Below are 22,980 nucleotides of genomic sequence, written 5' to 3'. Positions count from 1 at the left end.
TGCCGCTGCATTGCGTGGACTCAGCTGAATCCTGCTGAGAGGTCCCTGGGGGCGGTGGCCACAGAGGGCCTGACCCTGGGCCCCGGGTTCCCGGCCGCGTTCTGAGGGGGCGTGAGGACCGTTGGCAGTGACCTTCCCGGTGCCCGCCCTGCGCAGGCCCCCTCCAGAATGGCTGGCTGGTCGCGGGCGCCTCCCGACCTTTAACGTCAGTCCGAGGGTTTGTAATTAGAAGTAAACACACGTGTCCCTGCTGTTACCGTCCTGCAGCCGTGCTTAATTAGCTGTGACTCCCCAGGCCTTGGCGATCAGAGACCCGTGGGCTCGGAAGTCCCTGTTGGGAGGCCCGGCGGGCGGGCAGCTCCGGTCCGGCCTCATGCGGCTCCTCGGGGCCCTGCCGACGCGGCGCCCCTGGATTTGTGCTCCACAGAGACTGTGTCCTGTCTCCTGCGGTCGTTAGCGCTCTGCCGGGTCCCGGGTGTGTGTCACGTGCTCTCCCTGCATCAGCACCTGTAACACTTGTGGGGTCCCAGTCACCCGCGAAGCTGCTGCCTGTGGGTCTCGGCCTGGCTCTGGCCCCGCGGCGGACGTGCACTTGGGCCCCACGTGGGCCCTTTACACATAGGGCGCGAGAGTCCCTTGAGGCCTCAGGCGGCCTCCACCTTCCCAGCCTAAGGGTTGGCTTCCCAGCAAATGCGGGCCCGATGGGGAGGGCGGCCCCCCCACTCGCTTCCCAGGGGCGCGGCCCCGGGACACAGGCCCTCGATGTCCGTGGCCCAGGCTCTGGGTTGGCCGGACGTGGAGGCCCCGGAGCTGCAGGGCCCAAGATACCGAGGGGGCTGCTCCGAGTTGCTTTGCAGGCCCTTCCGTCTTCGGAGGTAAAGGCGGCGAAGGTTGGGAGGCGGATGAGGACCCGCACGCCGCTGTTGGGGTCTTGGTGCCCCCAGCAAGGACCGGGGTGCCGAGGGGTGGCGGCGATGAGCCCCTCCACTGTCCTCGCAGCTTCCCCAGAAGACCCGGCCGTGCGGGGCCACGGATGCTGGAAGGAGGGGCCCAGCATGTGCTCTGGCCGCTGTCTCCACCCCGTCATCCCCGCCGTCTCGCAGAAGCTGCGACGTGAGTGACCGTCCTAACCATGCACAGTCTGCGGCTGAAGGAAGGGTCCGGCCTGCAGGGACCTGCCCCACCGGGAGCGGCCTCCCTCCCGGCTGGTGGACAGCGTCCTCAGGCAGACGCGGACGCCCAGGGCACCTGCAGCTTGGCCCACCAACTCCTAAAACGCCCATTATGGGCTTAATGGCTGAGCCACTAACAAATTGCCATTTAAAATCAATCAAGTCTTCAGTTTAATTAGCTCATTACAATGCAGACTGCCGTCTGATGGTGGTCACGGGAGAGCCGCCCGCGGGCCGGACCGGGCCCGGCTGGCGGGACGGCTCGTGAAGAATTCCCATCAAGCAGAGACCCCGGAGCTCTGGGCGAAGACGGAGAATGGGGACCCCCTGCAGACTGTTGCTACCCCTCCCCCCAGACCAGAAAGACAAACCAGGAACCAGGGGCCAACCTGATGCCAGAGGTCTCGGACCACAGGGGAGGGACAGCGCCGTCCGCCCCGATCGCTGGCTCAGGGGAAGGCACGTGGACCCACACAGGCAGCAAGTGCGTGTCAGGCCGTTCCCCCAACACCTGAGAGGCGGAGGCTGCAGACAGAGCTGCGTGGCACGGGGCGGCAGGGGCTGACGCTGAAGCAGGAGGGAAGGGAGCGAGGGAGGGAGGAACCCCCTGGAGTAAAACGTCACCCAAGAAACAGAAGGAAAGTCCCCGTGGAGCTTTACATCACAGACAAGGGCCAGAATACAAATTCAATAAGACAGGAGCTCAAATTGAGACAATAAAATGGTGCTGAAAATATCAAGAGGATTTTCCTAGCTAAGAAAACTGGAGAAGAACTAACACGGTGAGATCTGAGAAATAAACTCGGAACAGCAGGAGCCAGACGGAAGTCTTGGAGGCAAACCACCGGGCGGACAAAAGGTCTGAGAGATTGTGGGTGGCAGGCGGGCGGGAGCCAGCCCGGTGACTCCCTCCTCCCGGCGCATTTGCTGGACTCCGTGGGACTCCGCGGTCTGCCCGGAACCGACTGTGAGCAATGAGCGTGTGGCACACGCGTAGTTAGCGCAATGCCCTCGGGGAGCCGGCCTGGCCACTGCCGGGGGACGGGGATGCCTCCTTGAAATGCAGGCTGAGCCAACGTCCCCAGTATCAGAGGAAGAAGGAGAATCAGCGCTAAGATATACCCTTGCTACAAGGATGCTCTCAAAGACAAAACATCTTCTGACAACCAGACAGAAAAAGCAAGCAAACAGGCAACCACACGGAGAAGTAAAGTAAAAACCGGGCTGGTCCGGCCCATCCCCTGGGTCTGCAGGAGGCTAGGGGCCAGCTGGGCAGACACCCGCAGACGTGAGAAGGTGGTGCCGACCTCTGGCCCCCAAGGGAGACGGGTGCTGAGACTGTCTGGGCAAGGGCCTTGCGGCGGAGGGAATGGTGGGGTCCTGACACCTGCAGGGGCTGGAGCGGCCACGCTCACTCGTGGGATTTCGGGAGCCTTTCTCTCCGGAGTTGGGCAGGTCCTTCAGTTTCAGGACTATTTTTAAATATTTTCTTTGTGAGATTCAAGTAAAGTTAAATTGAACATCAAACATTCAGTAGAAAACATAGGAGAAAGGATGGCTTTTTAAAGCATAACACAAAACTCAGAAGCCATGGAGCAGACCAACAGATTTACCTGAACAGGAGACATCTGCCTACAGCAAAACCTGAACAAGAAGCTAAGTGACCACACCTTTGAAGTGGAAATACACCTGCGCCGGTGCGTGAAGAGCTGCCCGCCGGTAAGAAAAGGCGGATAACCCAGTGACGCGGCAGCAAAGGCCGTGAATACATGGTTCACGGAAAAGGAAGAAATGTCTCCCGAATGGGAAGAGACGCACAAACCTCACTCAGGATAAGAAAGTCAGGTTAAATCTCCCAGGAGATGCCGTCTCCCACCTGCCTGGGATGAGGGACAGGTGACCACCGCCCCCAGCCCCCCCGTGGGCAGGTGAGACGGGCATCTGTGCAGGACACAGGTGAGCGCTCAGTAGGCCCCGCCGTGCACAGAGGTGTGTGTCCAACACTGCCAGACACAGAAGTTGGAACGGCACGCCCGTCCGTCCACACTGTGTGTGTATGTATTTCTTTCTCAATGGGTAAAAGGTTCAAATCACTTTTTCTCTGGGCTTTCAGGGCTTCCTTCCAAGCGAGAGCATCTGGTGTGAAGTCAGCCTGTGTCTCATCCACCCGTTTTCCAAATTAATAAGATTTTCTGGTAACCGGCTGCGGTACAGGAATGTGGCGGAGGATTAGGACTCCGAGTTCCCAAGGGGCTGAGTTTTGTTGCTGTTGTTAAGGGCCACCTGGCTCCTCGGCACCTTCCCGCCCCGCTGGCCCCGCAGTTGTCAGAGGTGATGGAGATCCGAGGTCCACTCGGAATGTCTAATCTGGGGAGACATTCGGCTAAAGACTGAACATGAGCCCCAGGACCTGAAGCCAGCCCTGGGCTGCCCCCCTCTGCCGCCTTGGCAGGGGGTTCGCTAGGGGTCAGCGGTCACTCGTGCTCCATGCCTGGCCCTGGGCCCAACGACCCGCAGTGCTGGCCTCAGCTTCAGGGGGCCCCCAGACCAGCGGGCACCGAGGGGGTGAAGGGGCAGTTGAGGGGCCGTCCCAGACGTGACCTCTGCTGGAGCCTGGCCAGGACGGGAGAACAGCAGGAGACACACAGTTCGTGGGGAACGGCAGCTCCGGTGAATGGGGTGGGGTCCGGGGGGCGGCCCTCCGTGCAGTTTGCTCCGGGCTCGCTGGGAGTTTGGCAGGCAGGAGCGGATGCCGCCCGTGCCCCAGAGAAAGGCGCGGCCTCACAACTGCCCAGCAGGTAGGGGACTCGGGACGCGCCTGCAGCTCCGGGCGGCTTTTCTAAACTCGGCTCCCGGCCGCCGAGCCCATCGGGCAGGAGACGAGAGGACGAGCCCGCCGTCTGTGGACTTCAGGGAACTCCTGGGAGGTGCAGAGGAGGGGCGAGAGCCCCAGGCCTTTCTATGAGAGCACAGCTCCCGAGCGGCCGTCAGAGCCCAGCGCAGACTCCTGGGCCCGGGCCCTGCTGATCCTGGTGTCCAGGGGGGCCTGGGACCTGCAAGGGTTCTTGCGCTGCCCTGTGCACTTGGCCGTCGGGGCCAGGAGCCACGGGGCGGAGGGGGCGCAGGGCACGGCCTCCCAGGTCTCCTCCCAAAGCCTAGGGCGGCCCCGACCGACCGTCACCCAGCCCAGGGTGCGGGAGTGTGCCGTCAAGGGAAGACGCGTCTCTCCGCGTCCTCGCCGGGCGGCCAGGGAGAGCAGGTGCTGCCAGAATGGGGCTCTGGGGCGCCGGCCCGTCTTCCCCACGTCAGGGCCCCTCCGACGCTGGGCTCAGAGAGCCCCTCCAGGGGGACGTGAGCCTGCCAAACCCCGATGCCCCGCGCTCACGGGCAGGGCAGGGCTGGAGGACTTGCAGGGAGCTGGGGCTCGCACTCAGACACGGCCTCCCTTGCGGTACCCGCGGCGGCCACCGAGGCCTGGTAACTGCGTCACGTGGAAACGTTGAGGCATCAGCCTCCGGGCCTTTGAGTCTCCCCACGAAGGCAGGACCGCTCTGCTGGCTCCTGGGCGCCTCTACTTGGGGCAGCAGCTGCCCTCACCCCCCACCTGCCACGTGTGAAAACTTTCGGAGGAAGAAGCTCGCTCCCAAATCAAAATGTTCAGCTGGTGCTGGGGCACCAGCGGGTCCTCGGGTCCTGGAAGCAGTGCCCGTTCTACCTCCACTGGCTGAAACCTGACCCTCCCTGGGCCACAGAGCAGGGCCCGCGCCTGTCACGCTGCGTCTCAACCAGACTCGGAGAGGACCGTCCCGGGGGACGAGATGCAGTGACCCGGGCCCTCCTTCCTCGGGGAGCCCCCTGGAGAGCCAGCACCTAACCGCCAGATGTCCCCTGGTTACCGGCGAGGACACAGGCCAGGGGCAGGGTGCAGGGCGCCTGGATCAGCACCCGTGGGACCCAGCCCAAGAAGTCTTCCCTGAGACAGCTGGGACGGGCCAGCATGGCTCAGCCTCTCCCACTGGACGCCCCGCCTCCTGCTGCTCTGGGGTCCTTGCATCTCAGGAGACAGCTCTCCTTGGAATACAAAAGAAGACCTCTCAAGAAACAGAACTTGCGTGAGTGAAGAGAGAACTATCTCAAACTCTGCTTAAGCTGAAGAGTCCACCTCTTCTGTCAACATTCCAACTATTTTGAAATCAGACTTAACACAGGATTCTTATCACTTTTTTCCCTGAGTCTTAAAATAGAACAAAGGAGAAATGGCCCCAACTGTTGGAGTGCACGCCTCCCCCGAGGTCCTGGCAGGGTTGACAGGTGAGGGGGCCGTGGCTGGGGAGACCTCTGCGGCCCCGCTGTCCCCCGAGCGCGTGACTGTGGGGGTGGGGCTGATTGCTGCTGGGGAGCCCTAAGGCCCTGGCCTTACAAGGCTCTCGTCCTTGGCGCTCTGACCCCAGGAGAGCCAGGCAGAGGGGACGGCCGGCATGGGGTCCCTCCACGGAAGATCAAAACACAGCTGGGCTTCAAGCAGGGTGAGGGTCCTGGTCACCAGGTACGGCACAAGGGATGATGCCGGAGGGGGTCATTGGGGCCTGGGGGCCTGCAGGCCCCGCATGCTGCCCACCAACCTGGGCCTCCGTCCCCCAGCCACCATGCAGCCCCTCTGGCCTATCACAGGGGGCTCCCTGTGGAGGGGGGCCATTCTCTGAGCAGGAGGCAGGGGGACATCTGAGGAGGGTGTCCTTGGGGCCAGGGGGACTGGCAGGACCTCCTCTGTGGCCACAGACCCGGATGTTGGGCCTTGTTTCCCGAGTTCATGTCTGTCCTGTGGTGCCAGGCCGGCCCCCTGGCCCTCCCCTCCCCACCTCCATGGGGGTCCCGGCCCCCCTGACCCCTCCCCTCCCCCGCAGGCTTCCACCTGTCCCACAAGGTCACCAGCGTCGTCCCCGAGAGTGCACTGCTCATCGTGCTGGGCCTGGTGCTGGGCGGCATCGTCTTGGCGGCCGACCACATTGCCTCCTTCTCGCTCACACCCACGGTCTTCTTCTTCTACCTGCTGCCGCCCATCGTGCTGGACGCCGGCTACTTCATGCCCAACCGGCTCTTCTTCGGCAACCTGGGCACCATCCTGCTGTACGCCGTCATCGGCACCGTGTGGAACGCGGCCACCACCGGCCTGTCCCTCTACGGCGTCTTCCGCAGCGGCCTGATGGGTGAGTGGGCACCGCCCCCCAACCAGGGGGCTCATGGAGGGTCCTGGGGGGTCCTCAGGGCGGGCTCCAGGCAGCCTCATTTAAGAAAGCTCAGGACGAAGAACACAGACCTTAAAGGGGGGGTGAGCTTAGGGGTCATTAAGAGATGTCACCAGTGGCCACTTACCCCTCCTGGCTTGTAAGTCATCAATAGCCGGTCCACGCCCGGCCCCAGGCTGAAGCACGTGTCCTGCTTGGGAGTAAAGTCTGATCCGACCGGGTCAGGCAGTGGGTGGGGCAGTGGGAACGACCCAGCTGCTGTCCCTCCCCCTTGGCAGGGAGATGGGGTCCAGCCTCAGTCCCCCATCTCCAAGAGGCCAGGGGAGGAAGAGGAGGCCCCTCTGGCAGAGGCCGGCATCCGAGTCCCACGATTGTGGAGCCCAGGTAAACCTGCACCTGAGCAGAAGCTTTGGGTGTCATCTCTACTCAAACCGGCAGGGAAAAGCCACGCCAGCTTCTCCTCTGTCACCGTGGCATCTGCGTCTCCTGCCCCCTCCCCTGCCGGGGTTTCCCGCCGTTCTGGTTACTAACCTCGGCCCTGGCATACCTCCGAGGTGCACCCCGCCCACCTGGGAGCTGGCCATTATCCACCGGGGAAACCGGAGCAGGTGGGGCCTGGGCTCACCTGAGGCCTCGCACAGATGTGCCGGATTGCACAGCCCTAAACGCAGCCCGTCCCAGGGTGGCTACAGCTGCCCCTATTTGCCTCCGGGGTCTGCAGCTTGAGCTCCTGGCATCGGGGACCACTGGGGGTGGGTGTCGGCACCCCGGGCACCAGTCCACGCTCAGCCTTGGCCTCAGACACTTCCACCAGCTGAACCAGACCCAGAGCCAGGCCGTCTGACTGAAGGAAGGGCATGGCACCCCCCGAGCCCCACGGTGGGGCTCACGACCTACCTTGAAATCGCAGTGACAAGACTATTAAGAAACAGGGACCAAAGGTCCCCTGTCTGGAGGAGTCACCTCGGGACTTTGTCCTCACCCCATGGGGAGCGTGCACTTCCGCGAGCCCCCGCTGCCATCCGGCACCACCCCCAGGCCCAGCTGGGAAGCCCACGAAGGCTGGCGTGGGGCCGCACGCGCCTGGCCAGGCCTCCCAGACGCCTGAGCAGCAGGGGCCGTGTGAGTGCAATTAGACTGCTTTCATCGGCAGTGCCTTTAGGTAGTTGGGACAGTCTAAGGCCATCGGGCCACCTCCGGCTCCTGGGCCCAAGGGTAGGTCTTGGGGTTTGGAGCAGGCATTCCTGCTCCTCGAGGGGCCACAGCTGTCTGAGGCCTGAGCTCAGCCCCTGGGACATAGCTGGTCAAGGCTGGGTGTCAGCCAAGGTCATGGAACAGAGCAGCACCCAGGGGACACGCAGAGCCGGGGCCCTGCAGCCTGGAGGACAGCGGTGGGTCTCTGCTGCCCGGCGGCCGGGCTCCAGGCTCTGAGGTGCGGCCCAAGGCCAGGGTGCACCTCCAAGGAAGGGTCACCTGGGGGGGCATCTGGGCACAGCGGCCCAGCACCCAGAAGCTCTGGGCCATAGAGAGGCCCTGCAGGTGGGCAAGGCCGTGGCGGAAATGGGGTCCTGGAACACACAGCCTGGCGGCCGTGAGCCCACAGTGCGGTCCCGGGACCTTCCTGGCAGGGCTGGTGGGTGGTGGACTGACCCGCCAGGGAGGAGGGCAGGCTGCCCCCCACCCGGGCTCTCCCCACCTGGGAGGCTGGCCCCCGGCTCTCCCGCCTGCGAGGCTGGCCCCTGGCTCTCCCGCCTGCGAGGCTGGCCCCGGGCTCTCCCCCACGGCCCGCTCCTCTTCCAGGAGACCTGAACGTCGGGCTGCTGGACTTCCTCCTGTTCGGCAGCCTCATTGCCGCCGTGGACCCAGTGGCTGTCCTGGCAGTGTTTGAGGAGGTGCACGTCAACGAGGTGCTCTTCATCATCGTCTTCGGGGAGTCGCTGCTCAACGACGCCGTCACCGTGGTGAGAGCACCGGGGGAGGAGGCACCTGCCTCTCGGGGCCGCTGCGCTCGCCCCGCCAGCGCCTCTGCCGGGCTGTCCTGCTCCAGGGCCGCCTGACTCAGAATGACCGGCGGCTCTGGTCAGAGCGTCATGGTTCTTAGAGCCCACTTCACACCTTCGCAGTTAGCGACGTCACTGCTGAAATCCCACGAGCACTGTTCCCAGCTTTGGGTCCCGGCCGGGGCCCCCGTTCCCGACTGTGGAACCGGTGGATGATCACAGTCTCACGGGAACCACGGAGGGGAATCAGCTGCGCTGCCGGGTGCCTGCGACCCTGGCGGCCGGCAGGGGCCCGCGTCAGCTCCGTGCGGGGGGGACAGAAGGTGCAGGCAACGGGAGGCGGCTGTGACTGGACGTCGGCGTCCCCCTCGACACCGGGCCGCGGGCTCCGGGGCAGTGAGGTCCCGGGCGGGGGCAGCGCAGAGCCGCCTTCCTTCCCCGCATCAGCCGGCGGTGCGTCTGGGCACCTGCCCGCTGGCGCCCGGCCCGCGGAATCGCAGACGCAGCAGACGTGCAGTCTCCTCTTTGCTCTAAAAGCCCCACGCTTTCGTGTCTCGTAGAAGCGGGAACTTCTGCCCGGGCCAGGGAGCTCTTCACTTGACCCCTCCGTGAGGCTCATCTCCCCAGGACCCCCGTTCCCGTAAAGAAGCGGGGCGGCTGTGGTCTGGTCCCGTGACCTTCACGGCTGCGCCGCGCCCGCAGTCCCTGTGTATCGGCACTGTGTGGGTTTCCTGCCGTTAACACAGCTTTGCAACCCGCCCCTTGAGGGCCCTCTCCCCCGCTGGAGAGCACAGACTTGGGAGCACAGAGACAGGTTTCTTCCCAAGGGGCCTGCAGCCCACCCCGGGCTGCCCCTTGGGCCCCTGCCCCGGACGTGGAGCCACTGCATCGTTTAGGAGCTCAGAGAACACAGCAGCGCCCACTCCCGAGGCCTAGCATGAGGTGTTGGGCGTTTATCTCAACGTCTTGGCAGGATAAGGGTCACATGTCAACAGGCAAAGATGCCCCGGGTGCCTCCCCGCAGTCAGGGCCCAACATAGCAGCAAAGTCGCTGAAGATGAAACTCTGGGTTTTTCCTGGGAAATGACGTTGAGGATTGTCACTGTGGGCTGGCTTCGTGGTCGTCCTGCTCAGCCGACGGTGGGAAAGGCCAGGTTTTCTCTGAAGGTTCTCACTCCTCCCAGGCTGCTCTCCTGCCCCCAGACCCCACACTGCTGCCGGGATGATTTCCTCCCCGGGGGTTTTCGGTTTCCGTTCACACGGCTGCCACAGTCCCCTCACTCAGCTCAAGTTCCACAGGGCCTGGGGCCCGAGGCAGGGAGGGGTCAGCGCCGACCGAGGGCTGATGGTGTCCCGTCTACCTCTGTCCCCGCAGGTCCTGTACAACGTGTTTGAATCTTTCGTGACGCTGGGTGGTGACAAGGTGACTGGTGTGGACTGCGCGAAAGGAATAGGTGGGTGACTGGCGGGGCCGTGCATCAGGGGAGAGCCGGGGCCGGTCTCTCCTCCAGAACATGGGCCCCGCAGGGCGGTGTCTGTGACGGCCTGGGACCCACAGCCCGGGTAGGAAAAGGCGTTTCCACTTCCAAGTCTCGGCCACAGGTCCCTCCCTCCCCCTCGTGTTTCACGAACACGATTTGATCAGGCCCCAGGCACCCTGGGCGGCAAGGGTCATCGCCCCATCAGGCCCACGAGGAGGACGTGGATCCCGTATCCTGGGGGTCCTGGGCATTTCTCTGGGCAGGGATAGTGACAGCTGGCTGTCCCTGGGGGCCCAGGACCCAGTCCTTGCTGCCAGCGCTCCGCCCAAGGGCCGCTGGTCTCAGTGCTGCCTCCACGGGGGCGCAGCCGGGCCTCCCTCGGGCGCAGGGCTGTCCCCTCCCCAGCTGTCCCTGTGGAGGCCGGAGCCGACACCCGGCCTGTCTCTGTCCTCCGAGAGAATCAGCCTCTTGTTTGCTGAGCTGCTGGTGCCTCGGGGGGTCAGCGGGAGACCTCGACGAGGAATGGCCCGGAAGGCCGGCGGCCAGCTCGCCCACGCCGCGGCCACAAAGGGCCGTTCAGGGGCCAGCGCCGGCGTCCTTGCCCTTGCAGTGTCCTTCTTCGTGGTGAGCCTGGGGGGCACGCTGGTGGGGGTCGTCTTCGCCTTCCTGCTCTCGCTGGTGACGCGCTTCACCAAGCACGTGCGCATCATCGAGCCCGGCTTCGTGTTCGTCCTCTCCTACCTGTCCTACCTCACGTCAGAGATGCTGTCCCTGTCGGCCATCCTGGCGTGAGTCCCCCCTTGCCGGTGGGCCACGGCCTCGGGGTCCTGGGCCTTGGGGGTGGGGTGGCTGCAGGCCGGTCACCCCACCTGGCCCCCACGTGCCAGGCGGACCTGCCGAGGGGAGGGGTGGCCCGTCTCCCGCCTGGTCTGCCTGGCCCACTTCCCCACGCTGAGTGGGAATTCACTGTGGGCGCAAAGAATTCGATCTATTCAGTCTTTTCAATAAGGAGTTGGCGTTTTCACAGAACTGTCCAGGGGCCGCAGCGCCTGCTCTGAGCAGCCCCTCCCGGGGCTCTGGGTCTCAGAGCTGCCCCGCTCTGGGGTGTGGACAGAAACCGAGGCGGCCCACTCCCCCGCGGGAGTGCGGGGCCCAGGCCTCCAGAGGCCCGTAGACAGTGTCGGGGCGCGGGGGCCGACACGCCCAGCGCGGGGCACCGAGTCCTTAGGAGGACCCCTGTGCTCACGAAGAGGAGGGCTGACCAGTGGGGCGGACGTTCATCTGGGACGCAGAGGCCCTGAGGTGCCGCCCGCCCGGAGACGGGCAGGTACCAGGCCTTGGAGACGGGCCCTTAGCCCCACGGGGTCCGGTGGGAGCTGAGCCTCGGCCCGAGACCTCACGGTGGGCCGACCCGTCCCTCAGCATCACCTTCTGCGGCATCTGCTGTCAGAAGTACGTGAAGGCCAACATCTCGGAGCAGTCCGCCACCACGGTGCGCTACACTATGAAGATGCTGGCCAGCGGGGCCGAGACCATCATCTTCATGTTCCTGGGCATCTCGGCCGTGGACCCTCTCATCTGGAAGTGGAACACAGCCTTCGTGCTTCTGACACTGGTCTTCATCTCTGTGTACCGGGCCATTGGTGAGGGTGTGGGGGGCATGGGGGGCATGGGGGGCAATGGAGGGAAGATGGGGACAAGGGGGGGATGGGAGGAGGATGGGGGATGAGGGGGAGGATGGGGGATGGGAGGTGATGGGGAGATGGGGACATGATGGGGGATGGTGGGGAGGATGGGGGATGAGGGGTGAGGGGGAGGATGGGGGATGGGAGGTGATAGGGATGGGAGGAGGATGGGGGATGAGGGGGAGGATGGGGATGGGAGGTGATGGGGAGATGGGGGGATGGGGACATGATGGGGGGATGGTGGGGAGGATGGGGGATGAGGGGGAGGATGGGGGGATGGGAGGTGATAGGGGTGGGAGGAGGATGGGGGGATGGGAGGAGGATGGGGGATGAGGGGGAGGATGGGGGATGAGGGGGAGGATGGGGGATGGGAGGTGATAGGGATGGGAGGAGGATGGGGGATGGGAGGAGGATGGGGGGATGGGAGGAGGATGGGGGATGAGGGGGAGGATGGGGGGATGGGAGGTGATAGGGGTGGGAGGAGGATGGGGGATGGGAGGAGGATGGGGGATGGGAGGAGGATGGGGATGAGGGGGAGGATGGGGATGGGAGGTGATGGGGAGATGGGGGGATGGGGACATGATGGGGGGATGGTGGGGAGGATGGGAGGATGATGGCAGGGTGAGGGGACACAGTCGGGCAACAGCAGGGATTGGTTGCAGGGAGTCTGTAGAACCAGGGACATGCATTTGCCCCCAGCCCCCAGCCCCATAGCCCAGTGAATGGCAGGTTCAAGAGACCCTGGGGAGCCTCAGGCTGGCCTGGCCACTGGTCCTCCTCAGTGAAGGGACAGGCCTTCTCACAAGCTTGTAGCCTCACGACTGAAATAGGACAACCTAGAGGTCACAGTGGAAGGTTCCAGAACCCAGGGGAACCCACATGGCTTCCCACTGACTCACTCTGTATGTGGCCACTCGGGGACAGCATCAGTCACCATGGCACGTGAGAGGCAGGAGCCCTTGCTGCCCGCACCCAGCTCAGGTCCCTGGTCCCTGGTGTGCGGCTCTGACCCAGGGCCAGGGAAGGGAGGAGACGAGAGACGGTCCAGGTGGCCCCCACCCGCTCTGCCCACAGTCACTGAACTGAGGCCTCCAGGGGGCAGGTGCTCCACAGGCAGGTGGCATCTGGTCCTGGAGCCGCTGGGCAGTTACACCCGTGGTCACAGTGAGACCTGAGAACTTCCAGAGCTGCTGGGAGCAGAGCTGTGGGGTGTGCGGAGGTTGGCCGGTGGCCCAGAGGGCAGGGGCCTGGGTCCAAAGTGGACAAAGGGGCTTGGCGGGAGGGGGCTACAGGGTGGAGTTTCCTGGTCCCACGTGCAGAATGCGGCTGTTGGAGGAGGGGGTTTCCCACCGTGGCCCCTCCTGCACCGTGGCTGCAAGGAGGGCCTCAGCAGGGATGGAAGGGCTGCGGCCCCCTCCCAGAAGTGCTGAGCGCACACTGGACCCTGCAGGTGTCGTCCTGCAGACCTGGATTCTGAACCGGTACCGGATGGTGCAGCTGGAGATCATAGACCAGGTGGTCATGTCCTACGGCGGCCTTCGTGGGGCCGTGGCTTATGCCCTGGTGGTCCTTCTGGACGAGAACAAGGTCAAGGAGAAGAACCTGTTCGTCAGCACCACCATCATCGTCATCTTTTTCACTGTCATCTTCCAGGTACTGTGCCCTCCCCTCCCATAGTGGGCGGGACCCACTCTCACAGGCTCCAGGCCCGGTTGGGTTTGATAATTTTAGTAACTAGGAGCAGTTTTGTAGGTTTTCATGTGGCCCCACTGGGGATGCAGCACGACTTGGCCTAAAAACGTCCTTCCTCGGTTGTTGCTGGTTAGCGAAACCCCAGTTAATATTTCATTGGCCAGACATGCCCAGGAAGGGCCCCACTTCGCCTTGCTTTTGGCTAATCTGAGGAGCCGGCCAGGGGCCTCCGAGGGTGTCCGGTGACCCGCAGGTGGCAGGGGCTCCTTCCCGCCGGGAGGTGGGCACAGACCACCTGGAGCCTGGCTAAGGGGCGGCTCATTCCTCCCCATGTGGGTGTGGGTGGGTTTTGGCTTGGTGGGCCACAGTGGGGCCTGCTCCAGACTCAGGGTCCGGGTGCCCTGTCTTCTAGGGCCTGACCATCAAGCCCCTGGTGCAGTGGCTGAAGGTGAAGAGAAGTGAACAGCGAGACCCCAAGCTCAACGAGAAGCTGCACGGCCGGGTAGGGGGAGTGGGGAGAGGAGAGGAGGGGAGGAGGGAGGGGGAGGGGGAGGGACGGGTCTGTCCAGGTGATGCTGACCCACTTGCCTTTCCTCCCAAAGGCTTTTGACCACATCCTCTCAGCCATCGAGGACATATCAGGGCAAATTGGACACAATTATCTCAGAGATAAGTAAGTGGCTGGAGTGGCCCCTGACCGAAGTGACATAGGAAAATTCAGAGGCCCGTTTGTCTCGGCTGTTAGTCCCCCTCCTCCTTTAACTGATGACCGCGGGACCCCCAGGCTAGAGAAGGAATCTCTGGCATCACCATACACCTAACCCCACAAAGCCCTAGTGACCTAAGAATACTGCCCTCAAAGGAGCCAGAAGCCACTTGCCCACTTGTCTGGGTCCCCCCTCCTCCCCCTCCTGCCCCTTCTCCCGCTGGAGCTCCCTCCTCCCCCAAAGCCCACTTCTCCTCCTAGAATCCCTCTCCTTCTTTTCCTGGGAACCCCCTTCCCTCCTTTAGATCCCCTCCTCCCCCTGGGCACCCCTGTCCCCCCATGTCCACCGTGCCCATTCAAGTCTGGCCCAGCCACCTCCTTTTCTGACCCAAATAACCCAAATATTCGATTTGTGTTGGAGTTAAAGTCTCCTTCTCGGCAGGCTAGTTCTCTAAGTGTGAGAGCTCAGGTGGCTTCTCCCAGCCTACCACTGGTGCAGGTAAAATGCGCCCCGGTCACTGTAGCCAGAGCCCCAGGCCCCGCCCCTGCCGGCCCACCCCGCCCTCCACCCATCTTTCTGGAGGGTTAGGCAGTCACAGGAAAACTGCTTGCAACATCGCATTAGAGAAGGTGTAATCCCACTTTTACGCACACGCTAATGAGCAATGCCGTGACAGGAAGGCAGGAGCAATGCACACGACTGTGAGGCGGGCGTTAGGTGGCAGCATGGAGGCTTACGTCTTTTCTTTCAAAGCTCGCCTGTGTGGTTGTCACAGGAAATGGAAATCAAGGTGTCCTGTCCCAGCAGCCAAACACTGTGTCCATCCCGAGCCTGGATGGTGGGAGGGGGACCCCTGGTACCCACAAATGCCACCAGCGTTCCTCTGTCCTGGGGCCTCACCCAGGCCCTGCCGAGCGCTGACAGCTATTGGTTTGACCCCCCAGGTGGTCCAATTTTGATAGGAAATTCCTCAGCAAAATCCTTATGAGAAGGTCAGCTCAAAAGTCACGAGATCGGATTCTGAATGTTTTCCACGAGCTCAACTTGAAGGATGCCATCAGCTACGTGGCCGAGGTACCAGACATCTCGTCTGCTCTTTTTGTTGGAGTCGGGGTTGAAGCAAGACAGACACAGATGCGGACAGCTGCTGGGGTCCGCACAGTGGGCCTCAGGGTCCTGCACCCCGAGGCCCCGGGGTGGGGCTGGGGGCAGCTGGCGGGCGACACACTGTCTTCTTGATGCCCTGGCCACGAGTTCACCTGAGCTCCCAGGTCCTCAGGCACTCCCGAGGATGGGTTATGTCACAGCCCCCAGTCTGTGGCGCTGGTGGGTCTGAGATCGCAAACCCCAAAATGCACAAGCTCCAGGCTCCAGCAGGGGCGAGGCCAGGGGATGGAAGCTACTGGAAGGACTGTGGTCTGCACCTGCCACCCTGGCTGAGAAAGTGCAGCGCACGAATCCCGGCCCCTGTGACTGTAATGCCTCCGAGGCCTCGCAGCCTGAACGGGGCTGGGAAGGCGGGAGGTGTTCTCCTGGTGGCGTCCCCCGCTGCTGGCTGCACCCTCTCTCCTGGGGACCCTCTGCGGCCCCCAGTCCCCACGAGGTAACACAGGCTCCCAGCAGGGCGCCAGCCTCCCCCCCACCCGCTGCTGCCACGTCGGTGCCTGGGACCCAGGCCTGTGGGCGCCTCCCTGCTCAGACCAGACGGGGTGGCATGTCCACCGGGCTGTGCCTGTGAACGGCGGCCTCTGGCAGGCCCGCCCGCAGCATCCGCTCTGCCGTGGCGGGCTGGCCCCCGCCCGGCCACCCTTCCCAGCTCCACCCCCCTCTCCTAGGGCAGCCCAGCACACGGTGCCGCATCCCGCTGGGCAGTGGGACTTCCGTTCTCCCAGGGCTCTGCTCTGTGTGGTTTTAATCCGATTCTGGAGGCCTGGGGGTTCCCTTCTGGGGTAAACGAGGGCAGCTGGTCTGGAGCCCCCAGTGGGGACAGGGCCACCTTCCCAATCCCGTGGGGATTCGTAGTGTCTTCCCGACACTCCCCGAGGTGCACCAAGGTGCCGTGTCCTTCGCACAATCGTCTGCGAGCCGTCCAGCTCCAGCACGGCCTCCACCACGGCTTCCAGGGTCTCGGCTCTCCCGTGGCTGCAAGGTGCCTGGGGGCCAGCGCACAGCACCTCGCAGCGGCTGGGGCCCTCTGGCCCCACCCGGCTCTCTGCAGCCAGGCCGCGGGTGCTGACGAGGATGCCACCTCCGCAGGGAGAGCGCCGCGGGTCCCTGGCCTTCATCCGCTCCCCCAGCACGGACAACATGGTCAACGTGGACTTCAGCACCCCGCGCCCCTCGACCGTGGAGGCCTCCGTCTCCTACCTGCTGTACGTGCCCCAGGGCTGCCACGGGCCAGGCTCTCCCCGGGCCCCCCGACCAAGCTGCAGGCACCAGCAGTGGGCACGCTGGGGCTCCCGGCATGGAGCGGAGGGGGCGTGGGAACGGGGCCAGAGCCCCCGCACCAGATTCCCCCGTAGTGTCAGTCGGTGCTGGTGTCTGCACTGATGCAGAGGCAGCAAGGCAGGGCCGGGCGGCAGATTTAAGGCCGGAGGCCTCATTGGGAGTGCCCCCTACCCCCGCCAGGAAAGACAGGGCCGCCGGTCCCGGATCTCAGGCCTCCGGCCTCTGCTCGGCCGGGTTGCTTGACTGGGGCTTGCGGCCAGCTCAGGGCTATTCTGGACATCACCCGCCGGCAGCCATGTGCCGGGGAGAAGCCCGGGGCTTTGGAGGGGCGGGTGCACTGCTAGGAGGCCGAGAAGCCCTAGGGGGGACGGCCCCCAGGCCCCAGGGTGCGTCGCAGCGTGCGCTCACCGAGGCCCCGCACAGGAGGGAGAACGCCAGCGCCGTGCGCCTGGACATGCAGTCCCTGGAGCAGAGGCGACAGAGCATCCGCGACACGGAGGACATGGTCACTCACCACACACTGCAGCAGTACCTGTACAAGCCCCGGCAGGAGGTGGGCGTGCCCGGACCCCTCCCGCCGGAGCCGAGGGCGGGGCAGCATTCTCGCCCCCCCTCGCCCCGCCCCGGACAGGGCGGGTCCTTACTTAGCGCAGGACGGCTCCAGCAGGCGGGGAGGGGGTAGGGGGCAGGGGAAGGTCGGGGCTCGGTCCCCAGGCTCGCGTCCGGGCGCAGCCGTGACTGTCCTGCCCCCCTCCTCCCCCAGTACAAACATCTCTACAGTCGACACGAGCTAACCGCGGACGAGGACGAAAAGCAGGACAAGGAGATCTTCCACCGGACCATGCGGAAACGCTTGGAGTCCTTCAAGTCGGCCAAGCTGGGCGTCAACCCGCACAAGAAGGCCGCGAAGCTGCTCAAGAGGGAGCGTGTCCAGAAGCGGGTGAGGGGGCCACGGCTGGGCTGAGCCTCACCGAGGGGGGTGCCCTGGCGGCAGGGCCGGGGGTCTCCCGGGGGGTGGACAGGCGGATCGGGCACGCCCCAGAGCTGTGAGCAGTTCCCTTCTGTTTCTCAGAGGAACAGCAGCATTCCCAACGGGAAACTGCCGATGGTGAGCCCCCTGCACGACTTCACCATTACGGAGAAAGGTACGGCTGGGCCGGGGCAGAATCGCTGGTCAGCGGGAACTCAGGAACGCGCCAGGGGCAGGCGGGTGCAGAGGGCTGTCCTTCCAGGGAGACCCTTCCCCTCGGCACCCAGGACCCTCCTGCACAGGCTGCTGCCCTGCTTTTCCCGCTGCAGCCGCTCTGGTGGGCAGTGCCCTGGAGCTGGGCTCCGCATCCCCTTCCCCTGTGGCCACGTGGTCCCAGCCCCTCCCTTCCAGGTTGCCCCCCTCCTCAGAACGGCCAAGTGTGGCCGGGGTGGGGGGAGCAGCGGGAACCCCCGGTGTGGTTCCCTTTGCCCACCCCCGTGCTGGTGCGACCACGAGGGCACCGCCGTCCATGAGCTGCCCAGAGGCTGCTGGGTGCGGTGGAGGCAACGCCAGCACTCGGGCCCGGCAGGCTGGCCCAGGGCGCTGGTCAAGAGTGTGGGACGAGGTCGTCTGCGCCTCCAGCCTGTTCCCCTCATGCTGCCCTTCCCTGCCACCAGATTTGGAACTTCCAGACCCTGAGGAAGCCCCCAGCTATGATGCCGAGGAGATGAGTGGGGGGATCGAGTTCCTGGCGAACATCACGCAGGACACAGCGACAGACTCCCCCTCAGGTGAGGGGACGGCCCTCTGCTACCCCAGAAACGATCACGGGCGGGAGGACTGGGCTGTCGAGCGCTGGGTCCACGTGGCTGCACAGTTGTGGGCAGCAGGCCGAGGCTCTGCTCTGCAAGAAGGGAGAGCGAGAGCCGGTGCAGGGCCTGAGACCCCAAAGGCCCGTGACCCTGACCTTCCAGGTGACCTTCCAGGTTGCGGCCGCCAGACGAGCTGGTGTCTGACCCCAGGGCAGCTCCCTCCCTCTCTGCCCTCGGGTGTGCCTGGGGAGCTGATGAGCCGCTGCCCTTTCTCCTAGGAATTGACAACCCCGTGTTTTCCCCGGACGAGGACCCCGGCATCCTCTCTGCGGTGCCACCCTGGCTGTCTCCTGGGGAGACGGTGGTGCCCTCCCAGAGGGCCCGCGTGCAGATCCCCCACTCTCCCAGCAACTTCCACCGCCTGGCACCCTTCCGCCTCAGCGGCAAGTCCGTGGACTCCTTCCTGCTGGCCGACGGCCCCGAGGAGCAGCCCCACGCCCCGCCCGAGTCCACACACATGTAACTGGCCCCTCTAACCCCGCCTCTCTCCTCTGCTCCTCTCGCAGCGCCCGCCTCCTCCCGCCTGGACCTGAGCTTCTGCACACTCTCTCCGGCAGCTGCCTGCCTCCTTCTAAGCCTGTTCTCACAAGCCTCTTGTTCCAGCGCACGTTTCTTAAAAGACCCATCTGACTTCCTGCTTCTCCAACCGAGCGGGGTGGGGGATCACTGCTGTCGAAGGACGTGACTGTTTTAGGCTGTCGGTTAGGAGAACGTGAGCTCAGAGGGGGCGGGGCACAGGGAAGCGGAAGGTGCTTTTCTCCCTGAAGGCCCGCGGCCCTGGAAAGCCCACTGACAGAAGTGAGTCCAGGAGAAACCCTCACACCGAGGGCAGTGCAGGGGGGCTCCCCGAGGGCCGGCGCCTCTGCGGCAGTTTTCTTCCCGCGGCTTCGCCTCCGGGCCTCGCACCCTCCTCGGGCCTGGGGTGTGGTCCCCGGTCCCGCCTGGGCGGGGTGTGCCGCGCTTCCGCGCGCTCACGCCGGCTTCTCCCGCAGGTGACACCGGCTCCGACGCGCCGCTGACTGGACGCTCGTCCCCGCGCGACGCCCCGCCCGCCGCCGAGAAGCCCCCGCGCGTGCGCGCCCCGAGCCCGGCCCCGCCCAGCCCCGCGAACGCCCCGCCCACTTCGCCGCCCGACCCCGATACGGGAGCCGGGCCTGCTCCGGGGGCGGGGCCAGGGCGCCGCGGGCTACTTGGTGCGCACGCGCGGTCGGCGGCGGCGCGCCGCGTGCATAGCCGGCGCTCTTTCCAGCGGCCACGCGCGCGCCGCCGTCCCGCGTTGCTCAAGCTGTCTTCGCTGCAGCCGTCGTGCTACGCGCCGCCGCACGCGCTGGAGCAGGAGGAGACGCCGCTGTGATGGCCGCCCACCAGGGGTCTGCACGCACGACCTCGCCCCCCGGGGGTGTGCCGCACGGCCGCGCCCCTCTGGGGTCTCCACCCCCCCCATGGCCGCGCCCCTCGGGGGGGGGGGTCGCCGCCCCCATCACGGCGGCTTTCCCGGGATCTGCACCCATTACCTCGCCCCGGGCGATAACCTCGACCCTCACGACCTCGCCTTCCAGGGGTCTCTACCCCCGCCATAGCCGCCCATCCGGGGGTCTGCTCCTATGGCCGTGTTCACCTGGGGCCGTGCCCTCCATGGCCTCACTCCCAAGGGGTCTTCCGGTCGCCTGGAGTAGCCCTGGACGCTCACCCATCCACTTGGGTGCTGGGGTGGGCAGGAGCTGGACTCCCCGGGGACCAGCTGTGCAGCAAGGCCTGAACCTCGGCACTGCATGGGGTTCTTGCGGAGAGGCCGCTGCGGGCCAGGAAGTGGGCCGTGAGCCTCCTCCACCTTCTGGGAGGCCTGGGCAGGTGCCCTTGCCGGGAGACTCCATTGTGGGCCCCCTGTCCCCTGTCCTGGATTTGAACTGAGTCGGCACTTGTGTGTTACTGTTTCCACAGTCACCCCTGACTCAGGGACAGTCTGTGCTTGAGTTCTTGCCACCAGTGTCCATTCTCATCACTGCTGGGGAAACTGAGACCCAAACCAGATGAGATTTGCCCACTGTGATACCCACCCAAGACTCCAGGCCAGGCTGGCCTCTCCCAAAGCCCCCAGGCTTCTCACCTTGGGGCAGCCCCGACTCCAGGGTGGGATGCGGGATATCTTCGTGTCCACTGACCAGGTCTTTGAACCACCTGTCACCTTAGGGACTGTAGGTACAGCCGCAGAAACATTCTTCGTTTGCTCATCCTTTTTGTGCTGAGATTCCCAGAGCCCAGCCCTCGCCCCGCAGACACCCCAGTCTCAGTACGGTGGCTTCTGGGTCTGTAGGCTGATGTGCGGATCTGCTCACCACGTGAGCCGCTCACTCAGCCGTCACCAGGACAGGAGTGACACACGGTTTGCAGTACTTGTGCCCACACTCGCAGCCACTGTGACCCACTCTGTGAGCACAAAAGCCAGCCATTGTCTGACCCACAGACCAAGGCACATGCTCCGTCCACTCGCTGCAGGAGTGGTTCATCCAGAGCAGGCTGGCCAGTCCAGACTCCACAGCCCAGCCAGCCCGGCATCTCCAGCTGCCTTAACAACTCCCCTGGACCGCTGGACCCAGATCTGATTCCCGGCTGCAGGGCCAGAGGCTGAGCCGGGGAGAGCAGCTCTGGACGGCCACTCGACACAGTAGACAGTAAACCTGCAGGTGGCCAACCTCTCCTGGGCCGGCTCTGCAGCCGGTGTTTTCTGGGATTGGGAGGCAGGCTCTCTGTGACCGGCACAAGCTGAGCACAGCATCGTGAAGGTTCCAGGCCGGACATTTCAACCTGAAAGACTGTGTTTGGTCTGTGACACGGTGTTATAAACCCTAGTACTGTGGATACATTTCATAAATGAGAATCCTAGCTGTTCTTGTCATTGTAAAACAGAATGTAAACAGTCTTATGAATGTATTTCCTTAGGAAAACTTGTAAAAATTTTTATTAGGAAAGAATTCTTATTTATTTAATACCGAACTTTGGCCTACTTTGTGGTAGACCATAAAGTACACAAATTTAGGGGTCACTCTCACTTCTGTATTTTCTTGAAAATAATTTTGTTACAGTGCTCACATACTGTGTACTATTGATCTCTATTGTTAAAGGAGATTTAGTGGAGAAATTTCACTGAAACTGGAATTGGAATGTATTTTAAGCTATAAGTGGTGAAGATTGTGAATGCTAATTTTGTGAATGTAGTCTAGTCAAGCTTTGTGTGACCCGAATCACAATCCGCGTGCCTTATCAAAGTCCTGCCCCATGTGCCGTCGGCAGCGTCTGGGCAGCGCCCACCACAGACCCTACAACTGCTTGATCAAGTCCATTAAAAACGTTTCAAGGCGTTTGGGAGAAAACTTTGTTGACAACTGAGAGTTCACGTCAAGGAGGCTTTAAGGAGCCGTCTCCGGCAGGCAGACAGTATCCTGGCCCTGAAATTAACGCGGACGCGCCTGTGCGTGCGTGTGCGCCCGCATGCGCGTTAGGGTCAGGGGTAGCGCAGAGGCTGCGGCACAGCCTGGGCCCTGGGAGCCAGTCCCTCCTCAGCAGAGACTGGACGCGCGCCACTCTGGCTTCTGGGGCAGGGGCAGCCCACCCGGCCAGAGTGGGAGGACCAAGCACCTGTCCCAGGCGTGGGCCTGGGGCTGAAAAGAGGTGGGTGGGGACAGCGGGGTCCAGAGCCTGGGGGGCAAGGAGGCGGCTCTGCAGGCTTGAGACAGACGAGCGAGGCTGGTGGGGGAGGCAGCAAAGTGGGCGGACCCGCCCCTACATGTCCTGGGGGACCCCGTCCCCCAGGTGGAGCCGCCCGGAGCTGTGGGTCATCTCTTGCAGGTCATCCTTGGGGCCTCCCTGCCAGAGACAGCCTTTGATTTTAATAGTTAAAAATTTCAGTTTTACTGTAAAAAGAAAACAGCAAGTCCAATGGAGTCCACAGACACTGTTTCCAAGAGGAGCCTACCCAGTAAACTTACAGCCCTTTCCATGTTGGGGGAAAGCAGACTCCAGCAAGGAGGGGGCTCTGTCCTGCGGCTCCCCTCGCTCCCCGGGGTCAGAAAGTATCACAAAGCAGGTGGCTTCAAACAACACTTACCGCAGGGAGCCGGCGATCAGCTGAGGGCAGGGCTGCGCCGCCTCGGGCGCTTCAGCCTCCGGTGCTCCTAGGCGGGTAGCAGCTTCACCACAGCCCCGTCTCCACGTGGCGTCGCCTCGTCGGCACAGGCACGTCTGCTTAGGGCCCCCACCTCCACTCTTCCACATCAGCTGCCCACGCAGGAGGGTGCGCGGGGCAGCTGGAAGCCCCCGGGTTGCCCCCCAGCCCCGACTGACTTCCTCGGGAAAGGAAGAAACCCCCTGCTTCCGGGCTCCGTCGTGGGGTGTCCTTGTTACGGCAGCGTTGACTGTACGTGGGCAGGTGCAGGGGGAGAGCACGCCTGGCAGTGCGACAGACACACAGGGCCAGGCGCCCCTCTCCCCTGCTTTTTGGAAACCCGCTGAGTAGAACCGAGAGTTGGAAATTTCCTGACTTCAAAGACACTTTTCGACTGAATGGCAGTGTTTATATGGAAAACCACCCGAAGACTCGGTGAGTCTGCCACGGCCTGACAAGGTGAAGCTGCCTTCCGGCGTGGGCCGCAGGCTGTCCGTCCTGGTACACCCACTTCCCCCGCCGGGCACGTGGCAGCCTGATCAAGA

The 22,980-nt window shown here is 64.0% G+C and overlaps 1 protein-coding gene across 2 annotated transcripts in view; it reads left to right on the top strand.

Moving 5' to 3' along the window:
• Positions 1-21,631, top strand: part of SLC9A3 (solute carrier family 9 member A3) — a 40,752-nt gene extending 19,121 nt beyond the window's left edge. The window contains exons 2-17 of one of the 2 annotated variants that reach the window (XM_068535095.1): positions 6,077-6,379; positions 8,219-8,379; positions 9,794-9,872; positions 10,510-10,687; positions 11,322-11,542; positions 13,035-13,237; positions 13,689-13,778; positions 13,879-13,949; positions 14,928-15,057; positions 16,240-16,355; positions 16,855-16,984; positions 17,195-17,371; positions 17,504-17,576; positions 18,079-18,192; positions 18,492-18,732; positions 19,266-21,631. In XM_068535095.1, coding sequence (XP_068391196.1) covers positions 6,077-6,379; positions 8,219-8,379; positions 9,794-9,872; positions 10,510-10,687; positions 11,322-11,542; positions 13,035-13,237; positions 13,689-13,778; positions 13,879-13,949; positions 14,928-15,057; positions 16,240-16,355; positions 16,855-16,984; positions 17,195-17,371; positions 17,504-17,576; positions 18,079-18,192; positions 18,492-18,732; positions 19,266-19,269 — 2,291 coding nt within the window. In that variant the 3' untranslated portion in view covers positions 19,270-21,631. Of the gene's footprint in view, positions 1-6,076; positions 6,380-8,218; positions 8,380-9,793; positions 9,873-10,509; positions 10,688-11,321; positions 11,543-13,034; positions 13,238-13,688; positions 13,779-13,878; positions 13,950-14,927; positions 15,058-16,239; positions 16,356-16,854; positions 16,985-17,194; positions 17,372-17,503; positions 17,577-18,078; positions 18,193-18,491; positions 18,737-19,265 lie in introns of those variants that run through there. The other variant, XM_068535094.1, reaches the window with a different exon arrangement.
• The last annotated feature ends 1,349 nt before the right edge of the window (positions 21,632-22,980 follow it).

Source organism: Eschrichtius robustus, chromosome 2 (assembly GCF_028021215.1).
Source record: "Eschrichtius robustus isolate mEscRob2 chromosome 2, mEscRob2.pri, whole genome shotgun sequence".
NCBI classification, from domain to species: Eukaryota; Metazoa; Chordata; class Mammalia; order Artiodactyla; family Eschrichtiidae; genus Eschrichtius; species Eschrichtius robustus.
Note: the sequence above shows the minus strand (reverse complement) of the source record. Positions and strands in the feature narration are given on the sequence as shown.